This window comes from Rhipicephalus sanguineus, chromosome 3, assembly GCF_013339695.2.
Source record: "Rhipicephalus sanguineus isolate Rsan-2018 chromosome 3, BIME_Rsan_1.4, whole genome shotgun sequence".
NCBI lineage: Eukaryota > Metazoa > Arthropoda > Arachnida > Ixodida > Ixodidae > Rhipicephalus > Rhipicephalus sanguineus.
This window is the reverse complement of record NC_051178.1, coordinates 142,536,804-142,556,772: the sequence shown is the minus strand read 5'-3', so window position 1 is coordinate 142,556,772 and position 19,969 is coordinate 142,536,804. Positions and strand designations below refer to the sequence as shown.

The following is a 19,969-nucleotide window of genomic DNA, read 5'->3' as shown; positions in this document are numbered from 1 at the left end:
TCCAAACAATTACCAAGCTGGTACCGAAGGGGAAAGATTGCCCGACAAATGGCCAAAGGGTGTCGCCCGCCAACCAGCGTCGCGCGCTCCCGACAGACCTTCGCTCCTGTTCCCGCGCGGCATTTCCCGTGTATAGCAGGTAAGCCCGAAGTCCAGGTACATGAAACGAGAAAGAAAGCGGTGCCTTTCCGCGTAGCCGGCCAACCGCGTTTTCCCAATGACCCACATGCGACATCAGTAGGCGCCGCACGAGTGTTGGTAACCAAGGGATACGCGTGTGCGCCCGAAGAGAGTGAAAGGGGAGTGCGTACGGGCGCTTGGGGAGAGGGTACACGTGACGGGAAGGAGAGGGCGTTGTTTCAGCGCGGCGCGGTACGCTTCGTCGCCGGCCGCGTTGCGTGAGTGTCTGTCACAGCGCGCTCGCGCGCCGTCCCGTGACGACGAGCAGCGCATCGTGCACAACTGCGACGACGACGACGCCATGTCGCGCGAAGTGGAGCTGGAACGGCCGGCCCGAATCGAGCAGCAGCGAGAACGCGTGCTGCAGAAACCTGCAGCACCGTCCGGTGGTGCCCAAGCAGGTGACGGCGAGGTGGTCCTGGAGAAGGAGGAGCAGTGCGTCTGTCAGATCTGCACGTGCGGGTGAGTTTGGTTGACGACACCGTACACGTGAGGCGGCAGTCGCCTACCGTAAGCGTAGCACATGATGAGACCCTGTGCGGTCGCTTCGTAATGAGCAGCTCCCTCAAAAGGGTATACGTGAACTCTTTGCGTATAGGAACCACACACCTAGGCTTGGTTTGCTTGTCATCTGTGGACCGCCATTGCTAATAACGTTTTTGCTTCCGCAACGATGAATATTGATTTATCCCTGCTTCGTGAATTCAGCCTGGGGTGCGAATAAAGAAAATGTTCGTAAGAACTCTCGGGAGCATTTATAATTCAGAAACACCTCACGTCAATGAAAAATATCGTGCGTCATGGATGCGTGCTTCTTTCTAGCATACGGGGTTAATTACATATTTATCTGGCTTATCACCTCGTTTCATAATGCAATCGATAGACTTACATTCTTGTGAATGTCACGTTGCCGTGCGGATTTTTGTGCGAATTCGGGACTTGAATGAATGACGGCCGGCATATGAAAACAACACATCCCCGTTCGGTGGATTGCTCTGACATGTGCATTCCCTGGCGCAGCACAAAGCAGATCGCGGCTACAGAATCGTAGCGTAGCGACCCTCTCTGTTAAATGAAGACACATGTTCGAAACCTGCTGTACTATGCCGTTCAGCTCAAGCGGCTGCGTACAGGCGAGGTCTTGTCCCAACAGTCATATTTGACGTTCTTAACATTACTCCGCTTCGGAAAGCGCCTACACCTTCCCGACTTTGTTGGCCTGCGAACAAGCGTTTCGCTGTTCACGAGAAACCTCCTTTTGAGAACGTTGTGTTCGGGCATGCGCGCGTGCGTCTTCAATATATTCGACCGCCTCGCACCCGCGTTATTGCCTCTTGGCACGCCAGCAAATCGTGCGACACTACACAGTCCACGTACAAGCAGTCATGTCGCCCGTTAATGATTCAGGCATAGTGTGTATAATGGTGCTTCCGGCACGTGTTACGCAGTGTATCTCCACACGAAGCGCACGCATCGTGTGTGCGCGTGTTCTATGTTTCTAACGTGTTGTCTTCTTCGCGCAGTTTAAAACGTGTCTTCTGAATATAGAAGAAATCTGAAAATGTTTTTCGTAAGTTGAATGCAAAGCTTCGTATGTACGCAACTCTTCAAACACTAATATTTAACATCACGATTTGTGTTCGCACAGTAACAACATTGACTTAAAGGGACACTAAAGAGAAACAATGAAGTGGTTTAGATTGATCAAGTGTGCTCGGAGAACTCTTGTGTAGTTTATTTCACCACCATAGGTTTATTATTAGAGGAGAAAACCAACTTCAAAGTTTCATTTTTAAATTTCGCGCCGAATTTTGTAATTCGTGACGTAAAAGGTTTCAAAGAGCATTTAACGTATTTTGGTGCCACTGGCTCGACGAAATTTCCACAAACTCGTTATGTCAAGTCTCTGGCCCCCTCAGAGGACAATGTACTTCGATTTAACCGATTAGGAACTACGTAGGCCCAAGCAGGCGCCGTCAAAAATATGTGACGTCACGGCAAATGGTGCGGGACATCCAAGGCGGCGTCGCCACCTGTATTTTCTTTTCGCGCGTTTTCTCGCTTATTAAGCGTCTTCGCGCAGAAAGCGTGGTGTTTTTGGTATCGTGGAAGACTACTTTACTAATGCGAGAAAAATCGTTTTGCTCTTTAGTGTCCCTTTAAGGAACACCGCACAATTAAATTCTAGTGTTATACGTGCCAAAACCAGGATCTGATTACATCTGAATATAATAACGCCGTGTTGAGGGACTGCACTGTGTAAGTCAGCAAATTTTATTTTAATGCAATTTTATGCGAGGCGATCTGATCCAATAATAATAATAATAATAATAATAATATACGTAATAATAATAATAATAATAATAATAATAATAATAATAATAATAATAATAATAATATAATAATAATAATAAATGCCACATATGCTGGCATAAGTTACCCATTCTATTCCAGTGCTTTTCCTTTTCGCTCTTCGTCATTGGTTCGAACCGCCCTTCACGCACCTTATCAACTGTACCGGCGGGTGTAATGAATGGTGGATGAAAAGAAAAGAATAAAAATAGATGAAAAGAATTCTTATACCCTACCGCCAAGCTTCCCAACATTTTCCAAACCTTTTTCTATTCCGTATGCGTTTTTTTTTACTCGCAAGGTACACGTCCTTCTGACGTTGTCTGATCAATTGATTGATGACAAAATTAAACGGATATAACTTATCCTGCGCTTGATCAACCCGAACGTATCAACTGGAACTTCGCTTTGCCTGGCTGCTCACCCGAAAGACGTGGGTTCGATCCCGGCCCCGGCGATCGCATTTCGATGGAAGCGAAATGCTAGAGGCCCGTGTACTATGCAAATTCAGGTGGTCGAAAGTACCCGGAGTCCTCCACTAAGGCGTCTCTAATAGTGTGAGTCGCTTTGGGACGTTAACCCACATAAACCAACCAACACGGACGCATCAACTATAGGTCACACAACGCTTTCTACGATTCGTCAGAAAGTGCATGCGTCATCGTGATGCGAATTTATTTAGGCAAGGCGCGCTACCCCCACAGCGTGGAATTCATTGGCGAGTGGTAAAATAACAGCTGGCCAACTGACTGCGAGGTCAAAAGAAGATGAAATACGAGTCGGCGGCGGTCGTGGAAGCACGGCCGACAATTACGTCCCAGAGTAAACAAGCCATCCCGTTAAAGTATAAAAATAACTATGATGCTTTTATTATCTTATGTTTCACATTTGTGACAGTTGACGCGCCATTTTCAATTTCCAGCGAAGGTACCGTATCAGCTCTGTTAGCAGAGAAACGACCATGGCATTTTTTATCTCCAAAAACCTAAAGCGCAACCGCCTGAGATCCCGGAAGTTGGGCACAGTGAAAAAGGGGGACCATGTCACTTTTTTTTTGCATGAGTGAGTGTACTGTGCATTTAAGTTAATTTTAATATATGTGAGGACAGCCTATTATCGCCAGCACAAGACAATGTTGGAGTTTTAGAAATGGTATCCTGCTGCTTCCCTCCCCGAACCAAATTTCCATAACACAAGAAAGCACCTACGATAACTAGTCTAGCCGAAAAAGCAGAGGAAAAAAAAATGGGTAAAATTGAATACGATAGTAAATGGATATTTAAAAGACGTAATAAAACATGTTTAGATATAGATTACACGTTGGAATGCGGATGTTGAGGTCAATGTGATGCATAAAAAAAAAATCTAAGGAGGGCTTTCTCAACTCATTAAGTTCGTGGCCGGTCAGGCGTGAACCACGCTGGAGGCAAGTCATGCAATTCTCAATACGATCCGGCATTTATTCTTCTTATTAAATGAGTATTTGTGCGATGCAGAATCCGCACTGCGATCGCTGACAGGGTGGCACACATAGCAGTGCGGTGTCACGCCCCGCGCCACCTTCCAAGGTGCTAAAACGCGGATACCCACACTCTCATTCTCCACGTCTCAGTGCAAATGGACGGCAGTGCCGCTCGTCGCGAATGCTTTCAGTGACTCGCGTATCGCTCATATCGATCTTTCGCCCCCCTTCCAAGGTTTGGCGAGCCGAGACTATTCGTTTCACGAATCGGCCTCGTCGATATGGAAAGAAAACAGAAAAAAAAGTATATGCATTGATACAAACAACTAAAATACCCGCGAGTAAGAGGACAGCGGTGGAGGCGGGCCGTGGACGTGACTGGCACAGTACACCGGAAGCCGTCTACGAAGGCCTCAAAAAAAGTCTGCGCCCCTCCCTCAAAACAGATCCATGGACAAGGGGGGTTGGAATGGCGGTAGAAAGGGGGCGCCTTTCGCGAAAGCTGGCTTTCCTGCGCGAAGGGTTAGCTTGCGGGAAAGCCCACGTCGGCGGCTGTTTGCGGAAGCGTTGAGATTTGGTTGAGTGGTTCCCCGAAGCTTCCTCCTTTCTGTGCCCACGTGGACAGGCGGTGTGCGAGGCAAATTTTCTTGTAACTTCCCCCGATCGACGCGTTTTAAATATTCATTGACCGCTTTCTACTTCTTCTCCCGTTACTTGGCGTTGCTATATCCTCACGCGCTTCGTTTATGATATTCTTTTTGTTGTTCTTGTTGTGGTAGTTCGAGCTTTTGAGGGACATCCGGTGTACTTATCAGGATAAATGATTTAATAATGTCTGAAAACGCGCTGCTACTTCCGGGTTGTTTGAAAGCTCGTGAGGATCGAGGACTGCCGCTTACGTGGCGCCATACTCAACACCTTTCTCTGGAGGGTATAAGACGCTTCGACTTTCGAAAAATGACTACATAGGGGCCGAAAACGCTAACTTTGTCCCAAATTATTAGATCTGCGGTAACCAAGCCGTACTATAAGATTGTACAAGTGCACCCTACGCAAAAGAAACGTATACTTTGATTTTTATTCTTGGTTGAAACACCGTGTAGTACTTTATTGTCTTTCGACTCATATTCCGAATAAATCATCTCGCAATTTTATTATCGCCAGGCTGTAACGTTTTGAAACACGTTCGAGCGGGACCACGAGGCAGAACGACGGTAATAATAATTATTAGAAAGACAGTACGGAACCTTTTTGCGCGAGGAATAGAAACAACATTCACCGATCTATACCTTCTGAACATATATACACGCGGCGCCCGCCCTCGGGAAGGAGACACGCCTTTTCTGTGAACGGACAGGCGCCCAAAGCGTAAATTGAGCGAAGCCAAAAGGCATTACTCTCCGGACACTGGTGCGTCCTTCGTTCTGTGCGATTGTCTCTCATTGATCGCTACACGCATTTAACAGAGACGCTCAGTGGGCTTTGCCAACTCTATCACTGATACACTGTGTTCTCATAAAAGCTGCTGGTGTTTTTTGTTTCTTCCGATCACCATTTCATTTGTTGAATCTCGATCGTGCCGTATAACGTCTTTTTTTTTATTCTGTATGTTTTGAGTTACAATTTCGCCTTTGAGTGTATTTCAAGTCATATTTGGCAATCTCGTTACTGTGTTTCTTTATAACTTGTTATTTTGCAAAGTAGAGCTTCCCCTTTCGTAGTATAGGGGACTCGCTGAGTTCATGCTTGTTTACGCTTGCTAACATGAGAATGCTTATTAGTGAACTTTAGGTGACCGCGGACGCTGTTCCTCATAAGGTATTCAGCACGAGCGTGGTTACACTGCGCATGGTTAAATGGCTGGCTCTGAGTGGAGCGCGCGTGTAAAGTCAGGCGACAAGTCCTGTACCGTATACATGATTGGACGTTAGGTCCACTGTAACTGCGTCTCCATCGTTGTTGCGTACTCGAATAGATAGAAAAAGATTACCAACACTGCACTAAGCCACTGTGCGGCGTCGTTTTTCTTCAAAACACAAACAAACAAGCAAACGAGCTGACGCAAACTAGCGCAACGCACAGTAGTTGCCCGTAAACACCGACGATGCACTGTTCCACCACCGTCGTAACTAGAACGGCATTCTTCCTTGCCTCGTACAAGGACGCATGTGAAAAAGCGGAACGTGCTCCGCAGACCACACGTGGCGACTCCCCTGTAGGTGGTGCTAGGCGCATCTGCATCTGCCGCTGCTATATCAACCGGCAGTGTTTGACCTTGGCAGGGGCGGCAGCACGCAGCGCGCGCCCCGGGGAACGGAGTGCGAGCTCCAACGTACTACGTGACGCCGAGCTAAGGAAGGAAGAGGAGCGTTCCCCGATGCACCGCTGGTCGGCCGGGCCCTAATCGTCGTACTGACGGTGTCCACCGCGGCGACCAACCAAGGACGTGCGTACATGTGCTCTTGCATGGCCGCCTGTGGTCGTCCCGAGAACTGCAACTGGAGCGTGTCCCAACAGGGAAACGCTGTCGCCGAAAAAAAACGCACCGGACCACGAGAACCCACGCGTGTACTTGCGAGCTGCAACCAGCGCACGGACAAAAAAAGGAGGAGCCTCGAGCTACCCTTCTTCCCTTCATTCCACGAATCCCTGACGTTGTGCGCAGTGCTGGCGTCAGCAGCAAGTGAATGGAAAAATGTCTTTCTCGCTCTGATGTGAGGGTTGCGCAACCCGCGAGCAACGAAGTCAGTATGGGTGCTTCACCGATAACGATCCTCGCTTCGCTACGCGTCCTCCGTGCACTCGCCTCGCTTGGCCGCCTTGCTGCATGAATATCTCCTGGAACGCATGTGTTTAGCAACGTCACTCGAACTCCATGTGGCCTGCCTACCTAGAAACGCCTATGTTTAGCGCACTTCTAAGCTTGCACCTATAGGCTTGCTGTACCCTCACGAATAGATAGACGCGCGCTTTACGCCGACGCAAAATTCATCTTGCCTCCCTGTCCAGTAAAGCAGGAGGCTGCACTTGGCCTGGCTTGTGTCGGACAAAATAGCTGGGCACGTATTTAACAGAACGCTAATGCAAGTGTATAGTAAACGCGGTTGCCTCTTATGATTTTACGAAGGAGAGATTGTTGGACACGGGTTCTTTGAATTCGTCTGGAGCCCAGACGAATGCCGTCCGGCTTCCTATACAATGCCGCATGCGTGAGCTCTATCATGATAACGGTGACGATTTCGCGACGGCACCGTGGAAAAGATCGATGGACACATCCAGCCCAATCAGCCGTAATGTGAATATAGGGGTGCTGTTCTGCACACTGTCAAATTCCGCCATCTTGTCCAATTTCGTAATGGCGGCATTTTAAGCCAACCAGAGAGGTCGTGACGTTCCTCCGGGCCAATCAGAGTTGACCAATGGCGGAATTAGCCAGCATGGCGGAATTTGACAATGTACAGAATAGCACCCCAGGTTAAACCGAAGGGAATCCATTATGCTGCCCAACATACACTGCAGGAGCAAGGATAAAACAGGAAGTGCAATTTTAATTTCGCCCGAACGGTGAAGTGAAGTGCAAGAAGCGATAGCAAGGCCACGCTGTTAGCAAACATCTCGCCGTTCCGCCACCATGGGTGCACGGAATCTCTGGAATTTTTGTACTTCCGACATCACTGTGGTACTGTTTCCAATGAAACTATTTTCAGTTACATTCTTCCCATGGAAGAAGTCTAAACAAGCCGAAACAAAAAGAAAATAAGCGAGAGAGAGAAGAAAAGAAAAACTCCCGTCAGGCGTGCCAAACAGTTTGCAAGGCCACTCCACTTGTCAAGCAAATAGTGTCAAGGTTGTAAAAGAGCAATGTATTTTTGTTTGTTTGTGTGTGTGTGTGTGTGTGTGTGTGTGTGTGTGTGTGTGTGTGTGTGTGTGTGTGTGTGTGTGTGTGTGTGTGTGTGTGTGTGTGTGTGTGTGTGTTCGTTTGTTTGTGCGAAACAGAAAGGACCGGAATGGTGGCAGTGAGGATCGAACTGCTGAAAAATGGATAGGATAGGGGGACGTATCCCGTGTCCTAGCACGGAAGAAAATAGTTTATCGACAAATCTATCGATACCTGCGAGGTGGCGGGACAAATGCCCCTCCCCCCCCATTTTTAAACAGTCTTTCGTACTGTTTCATTCGATTTAGAAGGTGAAAACAGGCGTTTTGTGTAGTACGTCTAACATCTACGTTTATGATTATGAACATATTATTGCGCGGTAGAAAAGATTGACACTTGGAATATTCGAAGAAAACGTTCAACTAGATAACGATGTATGAAAATGCAGTATGCACAAGCCTACCTCTTGTAACGTGATGGCAAGTTATCTAGCAAAAAAAAAAAAAAGAAAGACGAGCATTCTTAGTTATCTTTCTAGCAGTTTATAATATCTGGGGTTTAATGTCCGACAACCAGGATATGATGATGAGAGACGCCGTAGTGGAGGGCTCCGGAAATTTCGACCACCTGGGGTTCTTTAACGTGCACCTAAATCCAAGTACACGGGCCTCAACCATTTTCGCCTCCATCGAAAATGCGGCCGCCGCGGCCGGGATTCGATCCCTCGACCTTCGAGTCAGGAGTCGAGCGCCGTAACCACTAGACCACCGTGGCGATCGAGACTCTCCGCCAGTTTGTACTGTTGCTCAAAACTATATAATCTATAGCAGCACAGCCTTTTGACGAATAACGAGCGTTCTGCTATTACTCCAGCCCCCTTGCGCGCCAGTATAAAGCAGGTTTCCGGCATTTAAGATGCTCTATTGTTAATGCTTTCATTCACATCGGCGACGAACGCAAATGTGGCGGCAACGCTTGAGTTAGCGCGGAAACCGAGTTGCTCAACAACGGAAGCGCGTGTTCGAAGTGTGCCGAACAAAGACTGCCATTTTCACAAGTCGCTGCAGGCGGAAACCCCTTCTTCGTGTAATAAGGGTTCATCGCGCGTCACTGTGGTGTGTGCTTCATCTTTTTCTTTTTGTTCGTGCACGCTTTTGGACGCGCTCTAGCTTTAACACCGCTGCTCTCTGCGCTTCCACGGCACTTGCAGCTCGCGTGCTTGGGCCCATTTTCACCGACTCAATCGATCGTTTTTGCTAGATGCGAGCGCTCTGCGCTGGGCCGGGAGCTTAATTTGGCAGCTCTGTTTCATAACAGATTGATATAACCTTTCACCGAAAGGGGTGAAGAAGATACGCCCCCCCCCCCCCTCTCTCCTCTTCGACAGGCGTGAGAGCGAGACAGCCCTCTCATCGCGTGCAACGAAGCAACTTATAAGGTCCAGTTTTGTGTATCTATAGGCTACGTACACGGGCCGCCGCAGCCGTGGCGGCAGTGCATCGAAAGAGCACAGTGTACACAGGTACATCGCTATACCTGGCGTGACGAGCCGCGTTATACAGCAGCTAACTACCTCACTCTCGCACCCGCGGCAAATGGCAACCGTTACGCAAGAACAATCCGCGCGCGTGAGGCAATTATAAACAAAGCGACGACGCCCGCCTAGCGAGAGCACGCAGTCCGTGGCGCGTAACACGGGCAGCCATCGCAGGCGGCACCTTTTGTTGAAGTCAAGGACTGTTTAAAAAAAAAGGGGGGGGGGGTTCTCCTTCAATGGCAAGGTCACTCCACATACACGGCGTTCCGCATCCCGCCCGGCCGCCCGCTTCCCGACCTGTCCACAAAAGAGCTCCCGCATTGTCCATCCAGTCAAGTTCCGACATCCGGGAAATTCCATCAGCGCTCCCGCTACCGCGTTCTCTGTATCGAGACCTCTGCTCGCGCTGACACAACGACGGTAGCAGGAGGGCACAGCTCGTTTTCTTTTTTTTTCTTCTTTGTTGCTTCGCTCGGCGTCGTGTTGTTACGCTTGGATGAGCTGCGACAATTTTTTTGCTTTCTCTTTCCTGTCCTACCGTCGCATCGTTCTTTTCTATGTCCATATATGCCCGTCGCTGGCACGTGCTCTCGTCTTTTTACGAGAGCACCCGCAACGGAGAAACATACTTTCTTTAACCTTCGGGCATTGTACACACCAGGGGCGTAGCCAGAAATTTTTTTCGGGAGGGGTTCAACCACACTTTATGTTCGTGCGTTCGTTTGTATGTGTGCCTGTATATATACGCAAGCAAAATAAAAAAAATTGGGGGGGGGGGGGTTGAACCCGCCCTTCCCCTTGTCTACGCCCCTGGTACACACTACTGGAGTACAGACAGCTATAGCTGGCTGTGAACTCCTGTTAGATGTCGTTTCTACTGCTGTAGAAAATCCACTTTCTGAGCGACGTTTGTAACAGTGGAACGAGGAATATGTCACAATCGATAGTTCCCGTTGCGACAACGCGAGGTCGATAAGCTCTGCATGCTGTTGCATGCTGTTGACGGCCGCATTGTTTCCTTTGAATGTTTCAATGCGACTGTGCGCGTTACAATATCAGCTGCAGCTGACGGAATATTCCTATTTAGATAGAGAAGCTATAGGCCTCTCTTCCGCAAACCATAAAAGACTGGACAAGGTACCGGGGATGCGGCATGAATGGCCCTGCTGTACGAAACGCGATTTACTACGTACTAAACGACAACGGAATTTATTAAATATAACAGTACGTGTGAATTGAACGCTGCTATTTGTCTGTCGACACCTGAAAGTTGTTATATGCCCTCGTCCAGTTTTAGTGAGATAGTTATGAGAAAAAACTACCGTATACTTTTCTGCTGCCCTCGAAGAATACTTAATACTATTAGTATTATCAGGGACGCAGGAAGAACGTGGGGGGAAAGGGGAGTGGGTAGTTATCTTGCACCGATCAACCTCCATGAACATTCTTCCCGACAATGTTGTTGAAATCCTTTAAGAAATTCGCAGCGATAAACAGTAGTTGTATAGCTATCGATTCTGTCACCTTTTAAATGTGAACGTGGCCGCGGAGATACACCCGTAGGTTTGTTCGTTCTTCGATATACGCTGCTGTCTTGTTATAGTCGCGTCCGAAAATTTCTATTCTTGAGATGCGCGATACTGAAAGATAAGATCTGAAAGTAGTCCCTAGCTGTGCATCTTTGCTATAGGAAGACGACGTCTATCTGATCACTCGCAGTTCGCAGTTGGTTTTTCCTTAGATAGAACAAAGGCCAGGACACAATTTCTAATGGATCGCGAGACGTTATACTCGCTTCAAGACGCGGTAAGCGTCCTCGATTTTAACACATTGTTGTAGCTAAGTCATCGAAGAATACCGAGTGCACTGAAACGTCCGGCTCAACCTCTCTTCTCGAATGTTCTCACGTACTATCTGAAAAAGAACTACGACAGCTTCGCAGTATTGGCCGCGAGATCGAGCAGAGTCGCCGCCTGGCGGGTACTGGCTGAAGCGCATCTAGTGTGGAGTGCTCCCTGCGTCGTCTGCTAGCCACGCCGTGTTTGCATGTGCGCGTACGTCCTGCACGTTCTCAAAGGGCGGTTTGTTCTGTTATGTTAGCGCGAGCTTAACTGCTCATACGTATATCTAACATGGTGTACATCGTGTACAAATGGGCTTGCTCGGCTGCATGCCCATTGTAATAAGATCAGTGAGTGCGACTTTCGAGAGGGCTGTGTATTGGTGTCGTACCCTTCGTTCGCCAGAATCATTTCAGTGTTGGTGCCGCTTTCTGGTTCAAGTACATCGATATGTTCGCTTGACATACCCCGTTTTAGCGACTCTGTGGTAAACAAAAGCGAGGCTCATGCACTTTCGTACTGTTGTTAGGCGTATAACTGCGGCACTGTAGTTCATGATGAGCTTTAGTTGTGCTTAAGATGTCCTTTTATTGTACGGTCGTGGTCCCACTACAGCAAAATATTTCTATCAAGTGAAGTCTGACACTTCGGTACTCAAACTGTCCCCTAAATAAAAGATAATGGAATGACACGGCAGTGATAAAACGGAGTTCCCGTGCGCAATTTTAACTTTGGGCGAAATTTGTGCAGAAACACCCGTGTGCTTAGATTTAGGTACGCTTTGAAGAACCCAGATGTTTAAAATTGGGGGACCCTTAAGCTTCGCCTTTAAGAGTTGAACGCGATAGCGAAATCCGGCCCCTAGTGCGCACTTCAACCACTAAGTGCATACTTATTAATGTGTATTGTTACACTCACACACGCACGCACGCGCGCGAATTTTACAGGCTTTCGATCTAAAGCAAGAGTCGCATGGTCTCCAAGATATACGCCGCGCGCCGGCCCTCTCGGATGCCATGAAAAGTCGAGACATATTTCTCACAATGCCTCACAGATGGCAGCTCATTATCTAGCGTTTGCTGCGTTGGCTTGATATGTTTTCCTCTAGATGGACATAGTTGTCCATTTTTAGAGCTGTTTGAAAGTTCGTGTGTGTATTTAGCGGCGATGGCTGCACTATCCCGGCGTTTTTCGACGTAGTTTGATGGCCTCGCGAATGCGCCTACCGTATGGGCTCGTTTTCGTCGTGACACCTGCCGAACAAAATGCGTTAAGGAGACTCCTTCTACTACATGGCATTTATGTAGTGTTTTTGTCCGAAGCAGCTACAAGCGACATCGTGGCTTTGTGGTAAGACACCTGCTTGCCACGCCGAACGGCCTGGGTTCGATCCTCATTGGGACCGAAGATTTTATCGTTTATGTTATTTGCTACTTTCTCGATTTTTCGCTCACGGATGATTTTTCGCTCACAACCAACGGTGCCGACGCCGACAGCGGAATTTCTGCGACACGAGCTCTCTAACGCTACCGCGTTAAAATTAAACCCGACGGCGCGCCTTACATCTTTGTCGTATAATGTCACGCAAAACCTCATCCTTTTTTGTTACATTATCTTGAGCGTTTGTGTGGAGTTCTTATAAATTGATGTAAGGCAGCGCACATGATTAGTTCGAGAAAAAAAAACCCTTATTCCATAAAATAACCGGACCTTTGTTGCATCACTGCCGTGCACGTAGTCAATCGATCAGTGCTATTGAACTCATTGCACAGAAATATGGGCTGGTATACAAATGAAGAAGAAGTAAACACTTAAGTAGTTCAGGCGTGCTACAGTAGTGCGTAGTACACAGAACACAAGCTAAACACGTACAGAGAAAACAACAAAAAAAAACGTCGTATAGTGCGTAAGCGCACACTGTCACCCAGGGCGAGCATATACCTTTCATCGGCAGATTGCGCTTCTCTCACTAGTATTAGTAACGTTGGATTACCTTCGTGCATCGATTCAACAATGAAGAGCGTATATATTACCAGTAAGCTGCAATCAACGCATTTTATTCGCCAACAATCGGCTCAAACAGCTTACAACGAAGCGCCGCTGTGTGCATTTGTATACGCGCCGCCGACCGCCTCTCCACACTAACGCGGCGACGGTGCTGCCTCCTATAGGTCGATCTCGCAGCGAATAGCGGCGCCAAGCCTGAAGGAAGAGCACATGCTCGGTGGCCGTCCTTGTTTCTCCTTATCTTTATCTCTCTTTCTTTGTTTCTCTTTATTTCTCTTTTCCTTTCTCTTTCTGTCTTGCTCTCTGTTTTTTTTTTCCTCTCTCTCTTTCGTGTCTGGTTCTTTCTTTGTCTATCTCTCTCTTTCTATGTATTTTTCTGTCTTTCTGTCTTTTTATGTCTTTATTCCCTTTATTTCTCTAGTTTACTCTTCCTCTTTCTTTCTATCGATTTCTCTCTCTCTTTTTTTCTCTCTATTTTCTATCTCTTTCTTTCTCTCTCTCTCTCTCTTTTTCACGTGTTCATTTTCGTGACACTCGCACAAACTACGTCGCGCTACAACAGCTTAGCTGTTCAAACTAAAACAAAATCCAATGTCCATTCATGTCACCGTTCTTGACACTTACCGGCCTTTCGATTACTTGACCGAGATCGGATATAGCGAAATGTGTTTAAAAACTAGCACCGGATATAGCGAACCGTTCGCAATACCTCAAGGTGGGGTGAGACTTCGTTTGGTCAAAAAATTCGATTTTGAGATTTCGCAATGATGCGATAGAGAATTTCTTCATCTTTCAGAAAAGTTATCACGCGTGGGTATTCGCGGTTTCAAAAATGATTCGTGGTCCTTTTTCTTCGACACGTTCACGGGAAATGTGGGCGTACTCCCTACGTAATCTCTGCGTTTTTCTCAAAACAACATTTTTGGAAATTTGTCTACTTTTTTTCTCGGGACCTATAGGGTATAAGAAAAACGAAAATTCTCATGTTAATTACTGGCATTTACAAAACTGAAACTAGAATCAGTAGCCTAGCTGTATTTGTATTTTTTAGTTAAAAAAAGCATTCATAAGTGGCAATTTTCATACATCGACAAACATAAAAAAAAACATAACAAATATAGTTTTTGTTGTACGCTGACTATATTAGTTACACTTCCGTAGAACGTTAGTAGCTACCTTTGTACGAGGTTGCAATGTTCCGCATATAGTAGATCTTAAAAAAAGTACATATGTAGAAAAACTTTAAAATAAACACTAAATAAAATTTAAAGCTAGTTTTGAGCTCCAATGCAACCTGCGTCTATCTTTAAAATTCCTCGAAAATTTTATAGCCATAGCTTTCCTTACCACTGCTGTACAGCCATATTTTGAAACTCGCTTTCAAGTCTCACCCCAGTCTAATAGATTGCTGTGACACACGAGTTTCTTCAATTTGCATACATCTGCAGTGACTTAAGCTGAAGCTGTATACGGTTAGGCGAATTCAAAATTCGTCCGTCCTATGTGCGCAAAAACTGCCAGCGCGTATGCACCACATAAGTTGGACAAATCCCACTGCTCACCACTGATCCACTACATAAATGAAGGGAACAGACGGGCGGCAAACACCAATTAAGATTTCTGGAGAGACGTAGCCAATAATTGAGCAAAACTTTAGTGAACCGTCGGGATTAACCCATTGACAAACACCGGGGCCGCACGCTTCAGGTTCGCTGGTCAACCATCTGTACGGAGGGCTTGGACGGTCATATTTGTTTCCCCTTCTTACCTAGGAGAATGCACATTTGCATTATTCTACCTTCGCTTTCTTGACGGTTGTTGATAGAGGACGTGCAGGAAGCGTGCAAAACGACACACGCTGCTGCAGAAACACTGGTAGTCGTGCGTCAGCGCGTGATACTGATACTTATCCTCAACTTCATTGAAAATGCATGCAGCGTCCGCTTGGAAATGCCTCTGCGATAAAACGAACTTCGGGCATACCACTGTGGCTTTCGTTAGTCACTGCAATCTTCCGCTCGTCATTCCGACAGCGTTGTTAACAACCAAATGCAAACTCACACACACACAAAAAGAAAACCCCGCAAAATTTGCCTTTTCCTCTTGGTGGAGTGCGCTTTCACCGTTCATTCAAATGCGAGCAATGCTGGGCCAGCTAATAATATACCATCTTCAAGACGCAGCAGGATACGCGGAAGCGTGACAGTATATGCGCTTTCAAACATTTTGTTCTCTAATTCTTTTCCAATGAATGACTTCTGATGAGCGTAGCAGGTGGTACTACCCGCCGGAGAAACATGAAGCGCGCACGCGACACCCTTGGGCTTGAGTGACGCGCAGCCAGGTCATCGGGCTTCGCAGCTGCCCCGTTAACTCTCTCCCCCTCTGCACCCGGCCTCGGCGTGAGCTCGGGCTCAATCCTGGCTGGCCGCTTCATTGCACCCGGCTCGCGGCGGCTTGCCCGCCTCGGGTCGTGGCCGCTGGCCCAAAACTCGAAATCTGGCCACGTAGTGGGCAGTGTCGTTGCCCTGATTAAAATCGTCGCCCTCACTTGAGGTCCGGGCTGAACTACCCGCACTCTATACGCTGCTTGCCCTCTACACTCCCCTCAGAGTCTTGTCTGCTTCCTTCTTTCTCTCATTTCCCCCTCTTTGCCCGTGTGCGGTTTTTCGCTTCATTTTATTTACTTTTTTAATTTCTTAAAGCTACGATCACCCCTGCTTTGGTTTCTGTTTGTTATTATTACTTTTTCCCCCGACAGGCTTCGTGAGCCTGTCCTCTGACAGAGCTGTTCGGTCCACGCGGAGTCATTATCGGACGCTCCAATTCAATTTGAGGTCCTGTGGCTATAGGCTTTCGATGCGCCTTTGTTCGCACCGTGTTTTTGCGTCGACAGTTAAAAGTTCAGCATCTCTGGACTCTCGTGAAAACGGAGTGTGTGGCTGTGGCCTCAAAGATACCTTTTACGGTCACAGCTGTTGCGAAAGCTTGACTCAGTCGCTCGGATTCGTCTGAATCCGTGCTCGTCGGCGCGTCTGTCGTGTGACGCACTCGACTGATATGGTTTCACACTGGGACGACCAGTGTTGGTGAGCAGCGTGCATTTACGCGCATTTTACGCCTAAATTAAAAGCTGATCTTGCTTTCCAACTTTATAGTATAGCAAAACAGCCATTTGGGCTAATTGGTAACGATTCATCTTAAGAGCAAAAACGGGGGCGCAATACAGAACAGTTACATAAAGTGTCGTCGTTCTCTTCGTTATGTCCCTGTTTTGTATTGCGCCCCATTTTTTGCCCTTAAGGTTGCCCACTTTACTTCACCATATGCAGAGGTCCGTTAACGCACAGACGCTTACAGTAACAATGTTCTGGCCGCGAAAATACAGCGGCCAGTGACATTGCAGGGAAGCCGGCTTGTTATACTTCTGAACTTCTGAAGCTTTGCGATATTAATGTCGTAAAAGGTTGTGCACCCTGCTACGCTGTATGCGCAGAAATCGAGAAAGAGGCGTGTTGTAATCTGTTTTTCTTTGTTTTTTTTTCTTCACGCAGGAAACACCGCTGTCGTTCTGCATCAATCGGCTCCTTCGCAAACGATGCACAGGAAACACTACAACAAAGAGCACGCACAAGCTGTAAGTCTTTTATGATATAGTGTACGTCCATACATGCACTAAATAGATTCAGTCATGTGATCTTTTTATAATTCCAGAGGAACAAAGTGCTTAGCTTTCGTTTTTCTTCGTGTGAAGTACATGGCAGCTGTTTGTGTTGTGTTGATGCAAACGGACAAATGACATAAAGTCCCGTTATGAAGTCGATGCGTGAGTGGCCTTCAGAAGTAGAAGACATACAACAGCTCTTTAGAGGCATTCTGAAATGTCACACCATGTGCAGTAGCAATCAATATGTCCACGCTCTCGAACGGCCGGATTTGAAACGCGACGTAAACCTAAGGGCATCAAGTTATCGTGATCCGAATATTAAAGGCCTCGCTGCACGTCCATATATCCGCGTTCGCTGATCATCAGCCGCAGTAATAGAAGCAACAAAATCAAGTAAGAAGAACATGAACTACACCGATTACCGTAAGCGATAACATATCTCTTGATTTTATATTATGCGCGTCGTCCCTTGGCGTAGCAGAGTGGCTATCGTAGCTTCGCTGTCTTTCTCACTCCTTCTTCTGCCCATCGCTTTTTTCAGGTGAAAAAGAAGCCGGCAGGAGGCAGTGGGAAGTGTCACCCGACAGAGTACGTCAGATTTCGAAATCATATCGCAGCATCGAGCGTCAAGATGACGCGAGCGAAACGACGACCGTCTCCGAGCAGAGGATGTCGAGGCAGGAGCGTGCCTCCCAAAGCAAGGTCCTCCATTCGGACGCGATCGCGACGGGGGAGAGGGCTTTCGGTCACGAAGGCAGAGCCCGGACTGGCGGAGGGGTCGTGAACGGGCTTTCGTACGAACAAGCAATCACGAGCGAAGACGCCGCGGCCGAACATCTCGTTCAAAGTTCCGACTTCGCAACTCACGAAGCGGGGGAGATCGCGAAATTGGAGACACGCCACTGCCACCACACCCATCATCACCACGACCACCACCACCAACACCACGTGCACAGCTCATCGGGGAGGGCAGACGGCGGCGGTCAGGCCCAAGGCAGGGTATCGTCGCTGTACCGTCCAAAGACGTCGCTCAGGCTCGAGGGTCCGGTCGAATACACTACCACCAGTTCCGACTACTTCTCGACGATCGACCAGGACCTAGTCGCAAGAGCAGAACGGTATCGCTTGGAGCGGCGGGATGCTGCTGCTGCCACTGCTGCAGCAGCTGCTGGTGCTAGTGGCGCAGCGGCCGCTGCTACTATTGATGCAGCGGATGCCGCAACTACTGCTGCAACAGCAGGTGCTACTACTGGTGCAGCAGCTGCTGCTGCTGCTACCACTGCTGCTACTGCCACATATGGTGCGCGGCACTACCCGCTGACTCGGCCGCAGACCAGCTTGAGAACCGGTGGCAAGACACACTATTCTACAACCACTGCCGAAGACTTCAAGGTACGGGAACAAACTGAGAAGGTCACGAGGAGGCTGAGGCCCCGAAAGTTCGACGATCCGTCTTACGGCAGCATGCACACGGACGTCGAAACCGACGTGAAGAAGAGGCGTACCGAAATAGAAGCTGAAGATCGAGCATCATCGGATGGTATCCAAGAGGAAGTAGAAAGAAAAAACATGGAGGAAGTAGTTCACGACCGCCAGTTCCGGGAAGACAGAGAAAGAGCAGCCGCGCAAGGAGTATATCGCGCCCACCAATTCAGAGAGGAAGAAGCAATTTCGACGGAAGCGCAAGCGCTGGAAGAATCGTACCTCGAAGCACGTCATGATCATCGAGCAACACCAACATATGACGAAGCGCGTGACGTGCACGAGGTGCCTCATCCTCAAAAGTCGGGAAGATCACGGCCAGTCGACCGGTCATTAAGAACTGCGAACGTGGAGGCATGCTACCATCCCGAAATGTGTGTCCCGTTCTACCCCAAAGACAACCTCGCAGTGTCGTCAGGTGAGATGGATCTGCGCACGACGAACGATATAGATTTCTGCAAGAAAAAGATGGACCGAGTCAGGCCCGTCAAGCCCAAGTCTCTATCAAAGTTGTTTGGCAGCAACGGAAGTTCATCTGAAGGGGATCTCCAAGCGATGGCCTCACGCCGACGCAAGGAACAGGGCTTTGAAAGGAGCTCGATAATGAATCAGTATGATGGGGTTGAATGCTTACAGGCAGCAGGGCTTAGCTCCACTTACGATGACTCAAAATGCACCTGGGTGCTAACAATGTACTCATAAAGCGAAAAGGCCAAAGAAAAGCCCACTTTGAAGACGATAGTGTAAAGTGGGAAGGGGCTGGCTCGTACTCAACCACGGCTAAAGACTCGTACAAGAAGCCCGAAAGTACGCATGCGAGGGTCGCCCTGTGTAGGAGGCCGCAAAGCCACGATGTCTTCCACAGATTCACGCAGACAGGAGATGAGCTGCGAAGAATTAAGGGCAAAAAAAAAGACACCGATGAGATTACCATGTTTGGCCGAAAGGATTCCGCAGAGCTGATTGCAGAAATACAGGGTCTTTTGGGTGCAAGCGGTGCAAGGCGCACAGAAAAGAAAGCGGTCAAGCAAGACGCATCTGCACGCAAGAAAGCTAGCGTGGAGTCTACATCAAAGAAGGAACGTGCTGTTCAAGCAGTGTACGAGGACAGTAGGCAAGGCTCGCGTCCAAGAGGACACGATAAACTTAAAGGAGTTAAGAAAGATGGCCATCAGAAAGCCCAATTTGCAGAGCAAGAACCTGCCCTAGCGAATGGAGAAAGCACAGCGGTACTCAAGAGAAGAAGCTCAGAAACTTCATTGGAGAAGCACAGAAGTGAAATGCGGGTAAGTGAAGTTAGAGCCGGACAGCAAGAGTATCTCGAGTCTGCTGCGACCGCAAAGAAGTTTGAGGCCGTGCACCAAAGACGAGCGAAGGCAGAAGACGACATTCATAGGAGTGAAGGTGTCATCGTGGAAGGTAACGAAGCGCAGGGCTACCTTGAACAGGGTGCCTTGAGTACTGAAGCTCAGCTGCTTGCGCAGCAGAGTGCAGAGACGCCGGCTGCATCTAGGCTGGAGGCATCGCGTGTCTGTCCGCATGTGAGCAGCGCAAACCGTGAAAG

At 48.2% G+C, this 19,969-nt stretch overlaps 2 protein-coding genes across 2 annotated transcripts in view; one reads left to right on the top strand and one right to left on the bottom strand.

Annotated features, from left to right (window-relative positions):
- Positions 1 to 5,180, bottom strand: part of LOC119387336 (ceramide transfer protein) — a 608,660-nt gene extending 603,480 nt beyond the window's left edge. The window contains exon 1 of the mRNA XM_049413479.1: positions 5,177 to 5,180. The gene's annotated coding sequence lies outside the window, so the exon portion shown is untranslated. The remainder of the gene's footprint in view (positions 1 to 5,176) is intronic.
- Positions 390 to 19,378, top strand: LOC119387322 (uncharacterized). The gene is made up of 3 exons (XM_037654673.2): positions 390 to 642; positions 16,811 to 16,893; positions 17,465 to 19,378. Exons 1-3 carry the CDS (start codon positions 482 to 484, stop codon positions 19,105 to 19,107), a joined length of 1,887 nt encoding a protein of 628 aa, XP_037510601.2. The 5' UTR covers positions 390 to 481; the 3' UTR covers positions 19,108 to 19,378.
- Positions 19,379 to 19,969: the final 591 nt, after the last annotated feature.

Coding starts and splice junctions, on each gene's coding strand:
- LOC119387322 (XM_037654673.2), top strand. CDS start 482: ATGTCGCGCGAAGTGGAGCTGGAACGGCCGGCCCGAATCGAGCAGCAG. Junction 643..16,810: donor TGTCAGATCTGCACGTGCGG/GTGAGTTTGGTT, acceptor TTCTTCACGCAG/GAAACACCGCTGTCGTTCTG. Junction 16,894..17,464: donor ACAAAGAGCACGCACAAGCT/GTAAGTCTTTTA, acceptor CGCTTTTTTCAG/GTGAAAAAGAAGCCGGCAGG.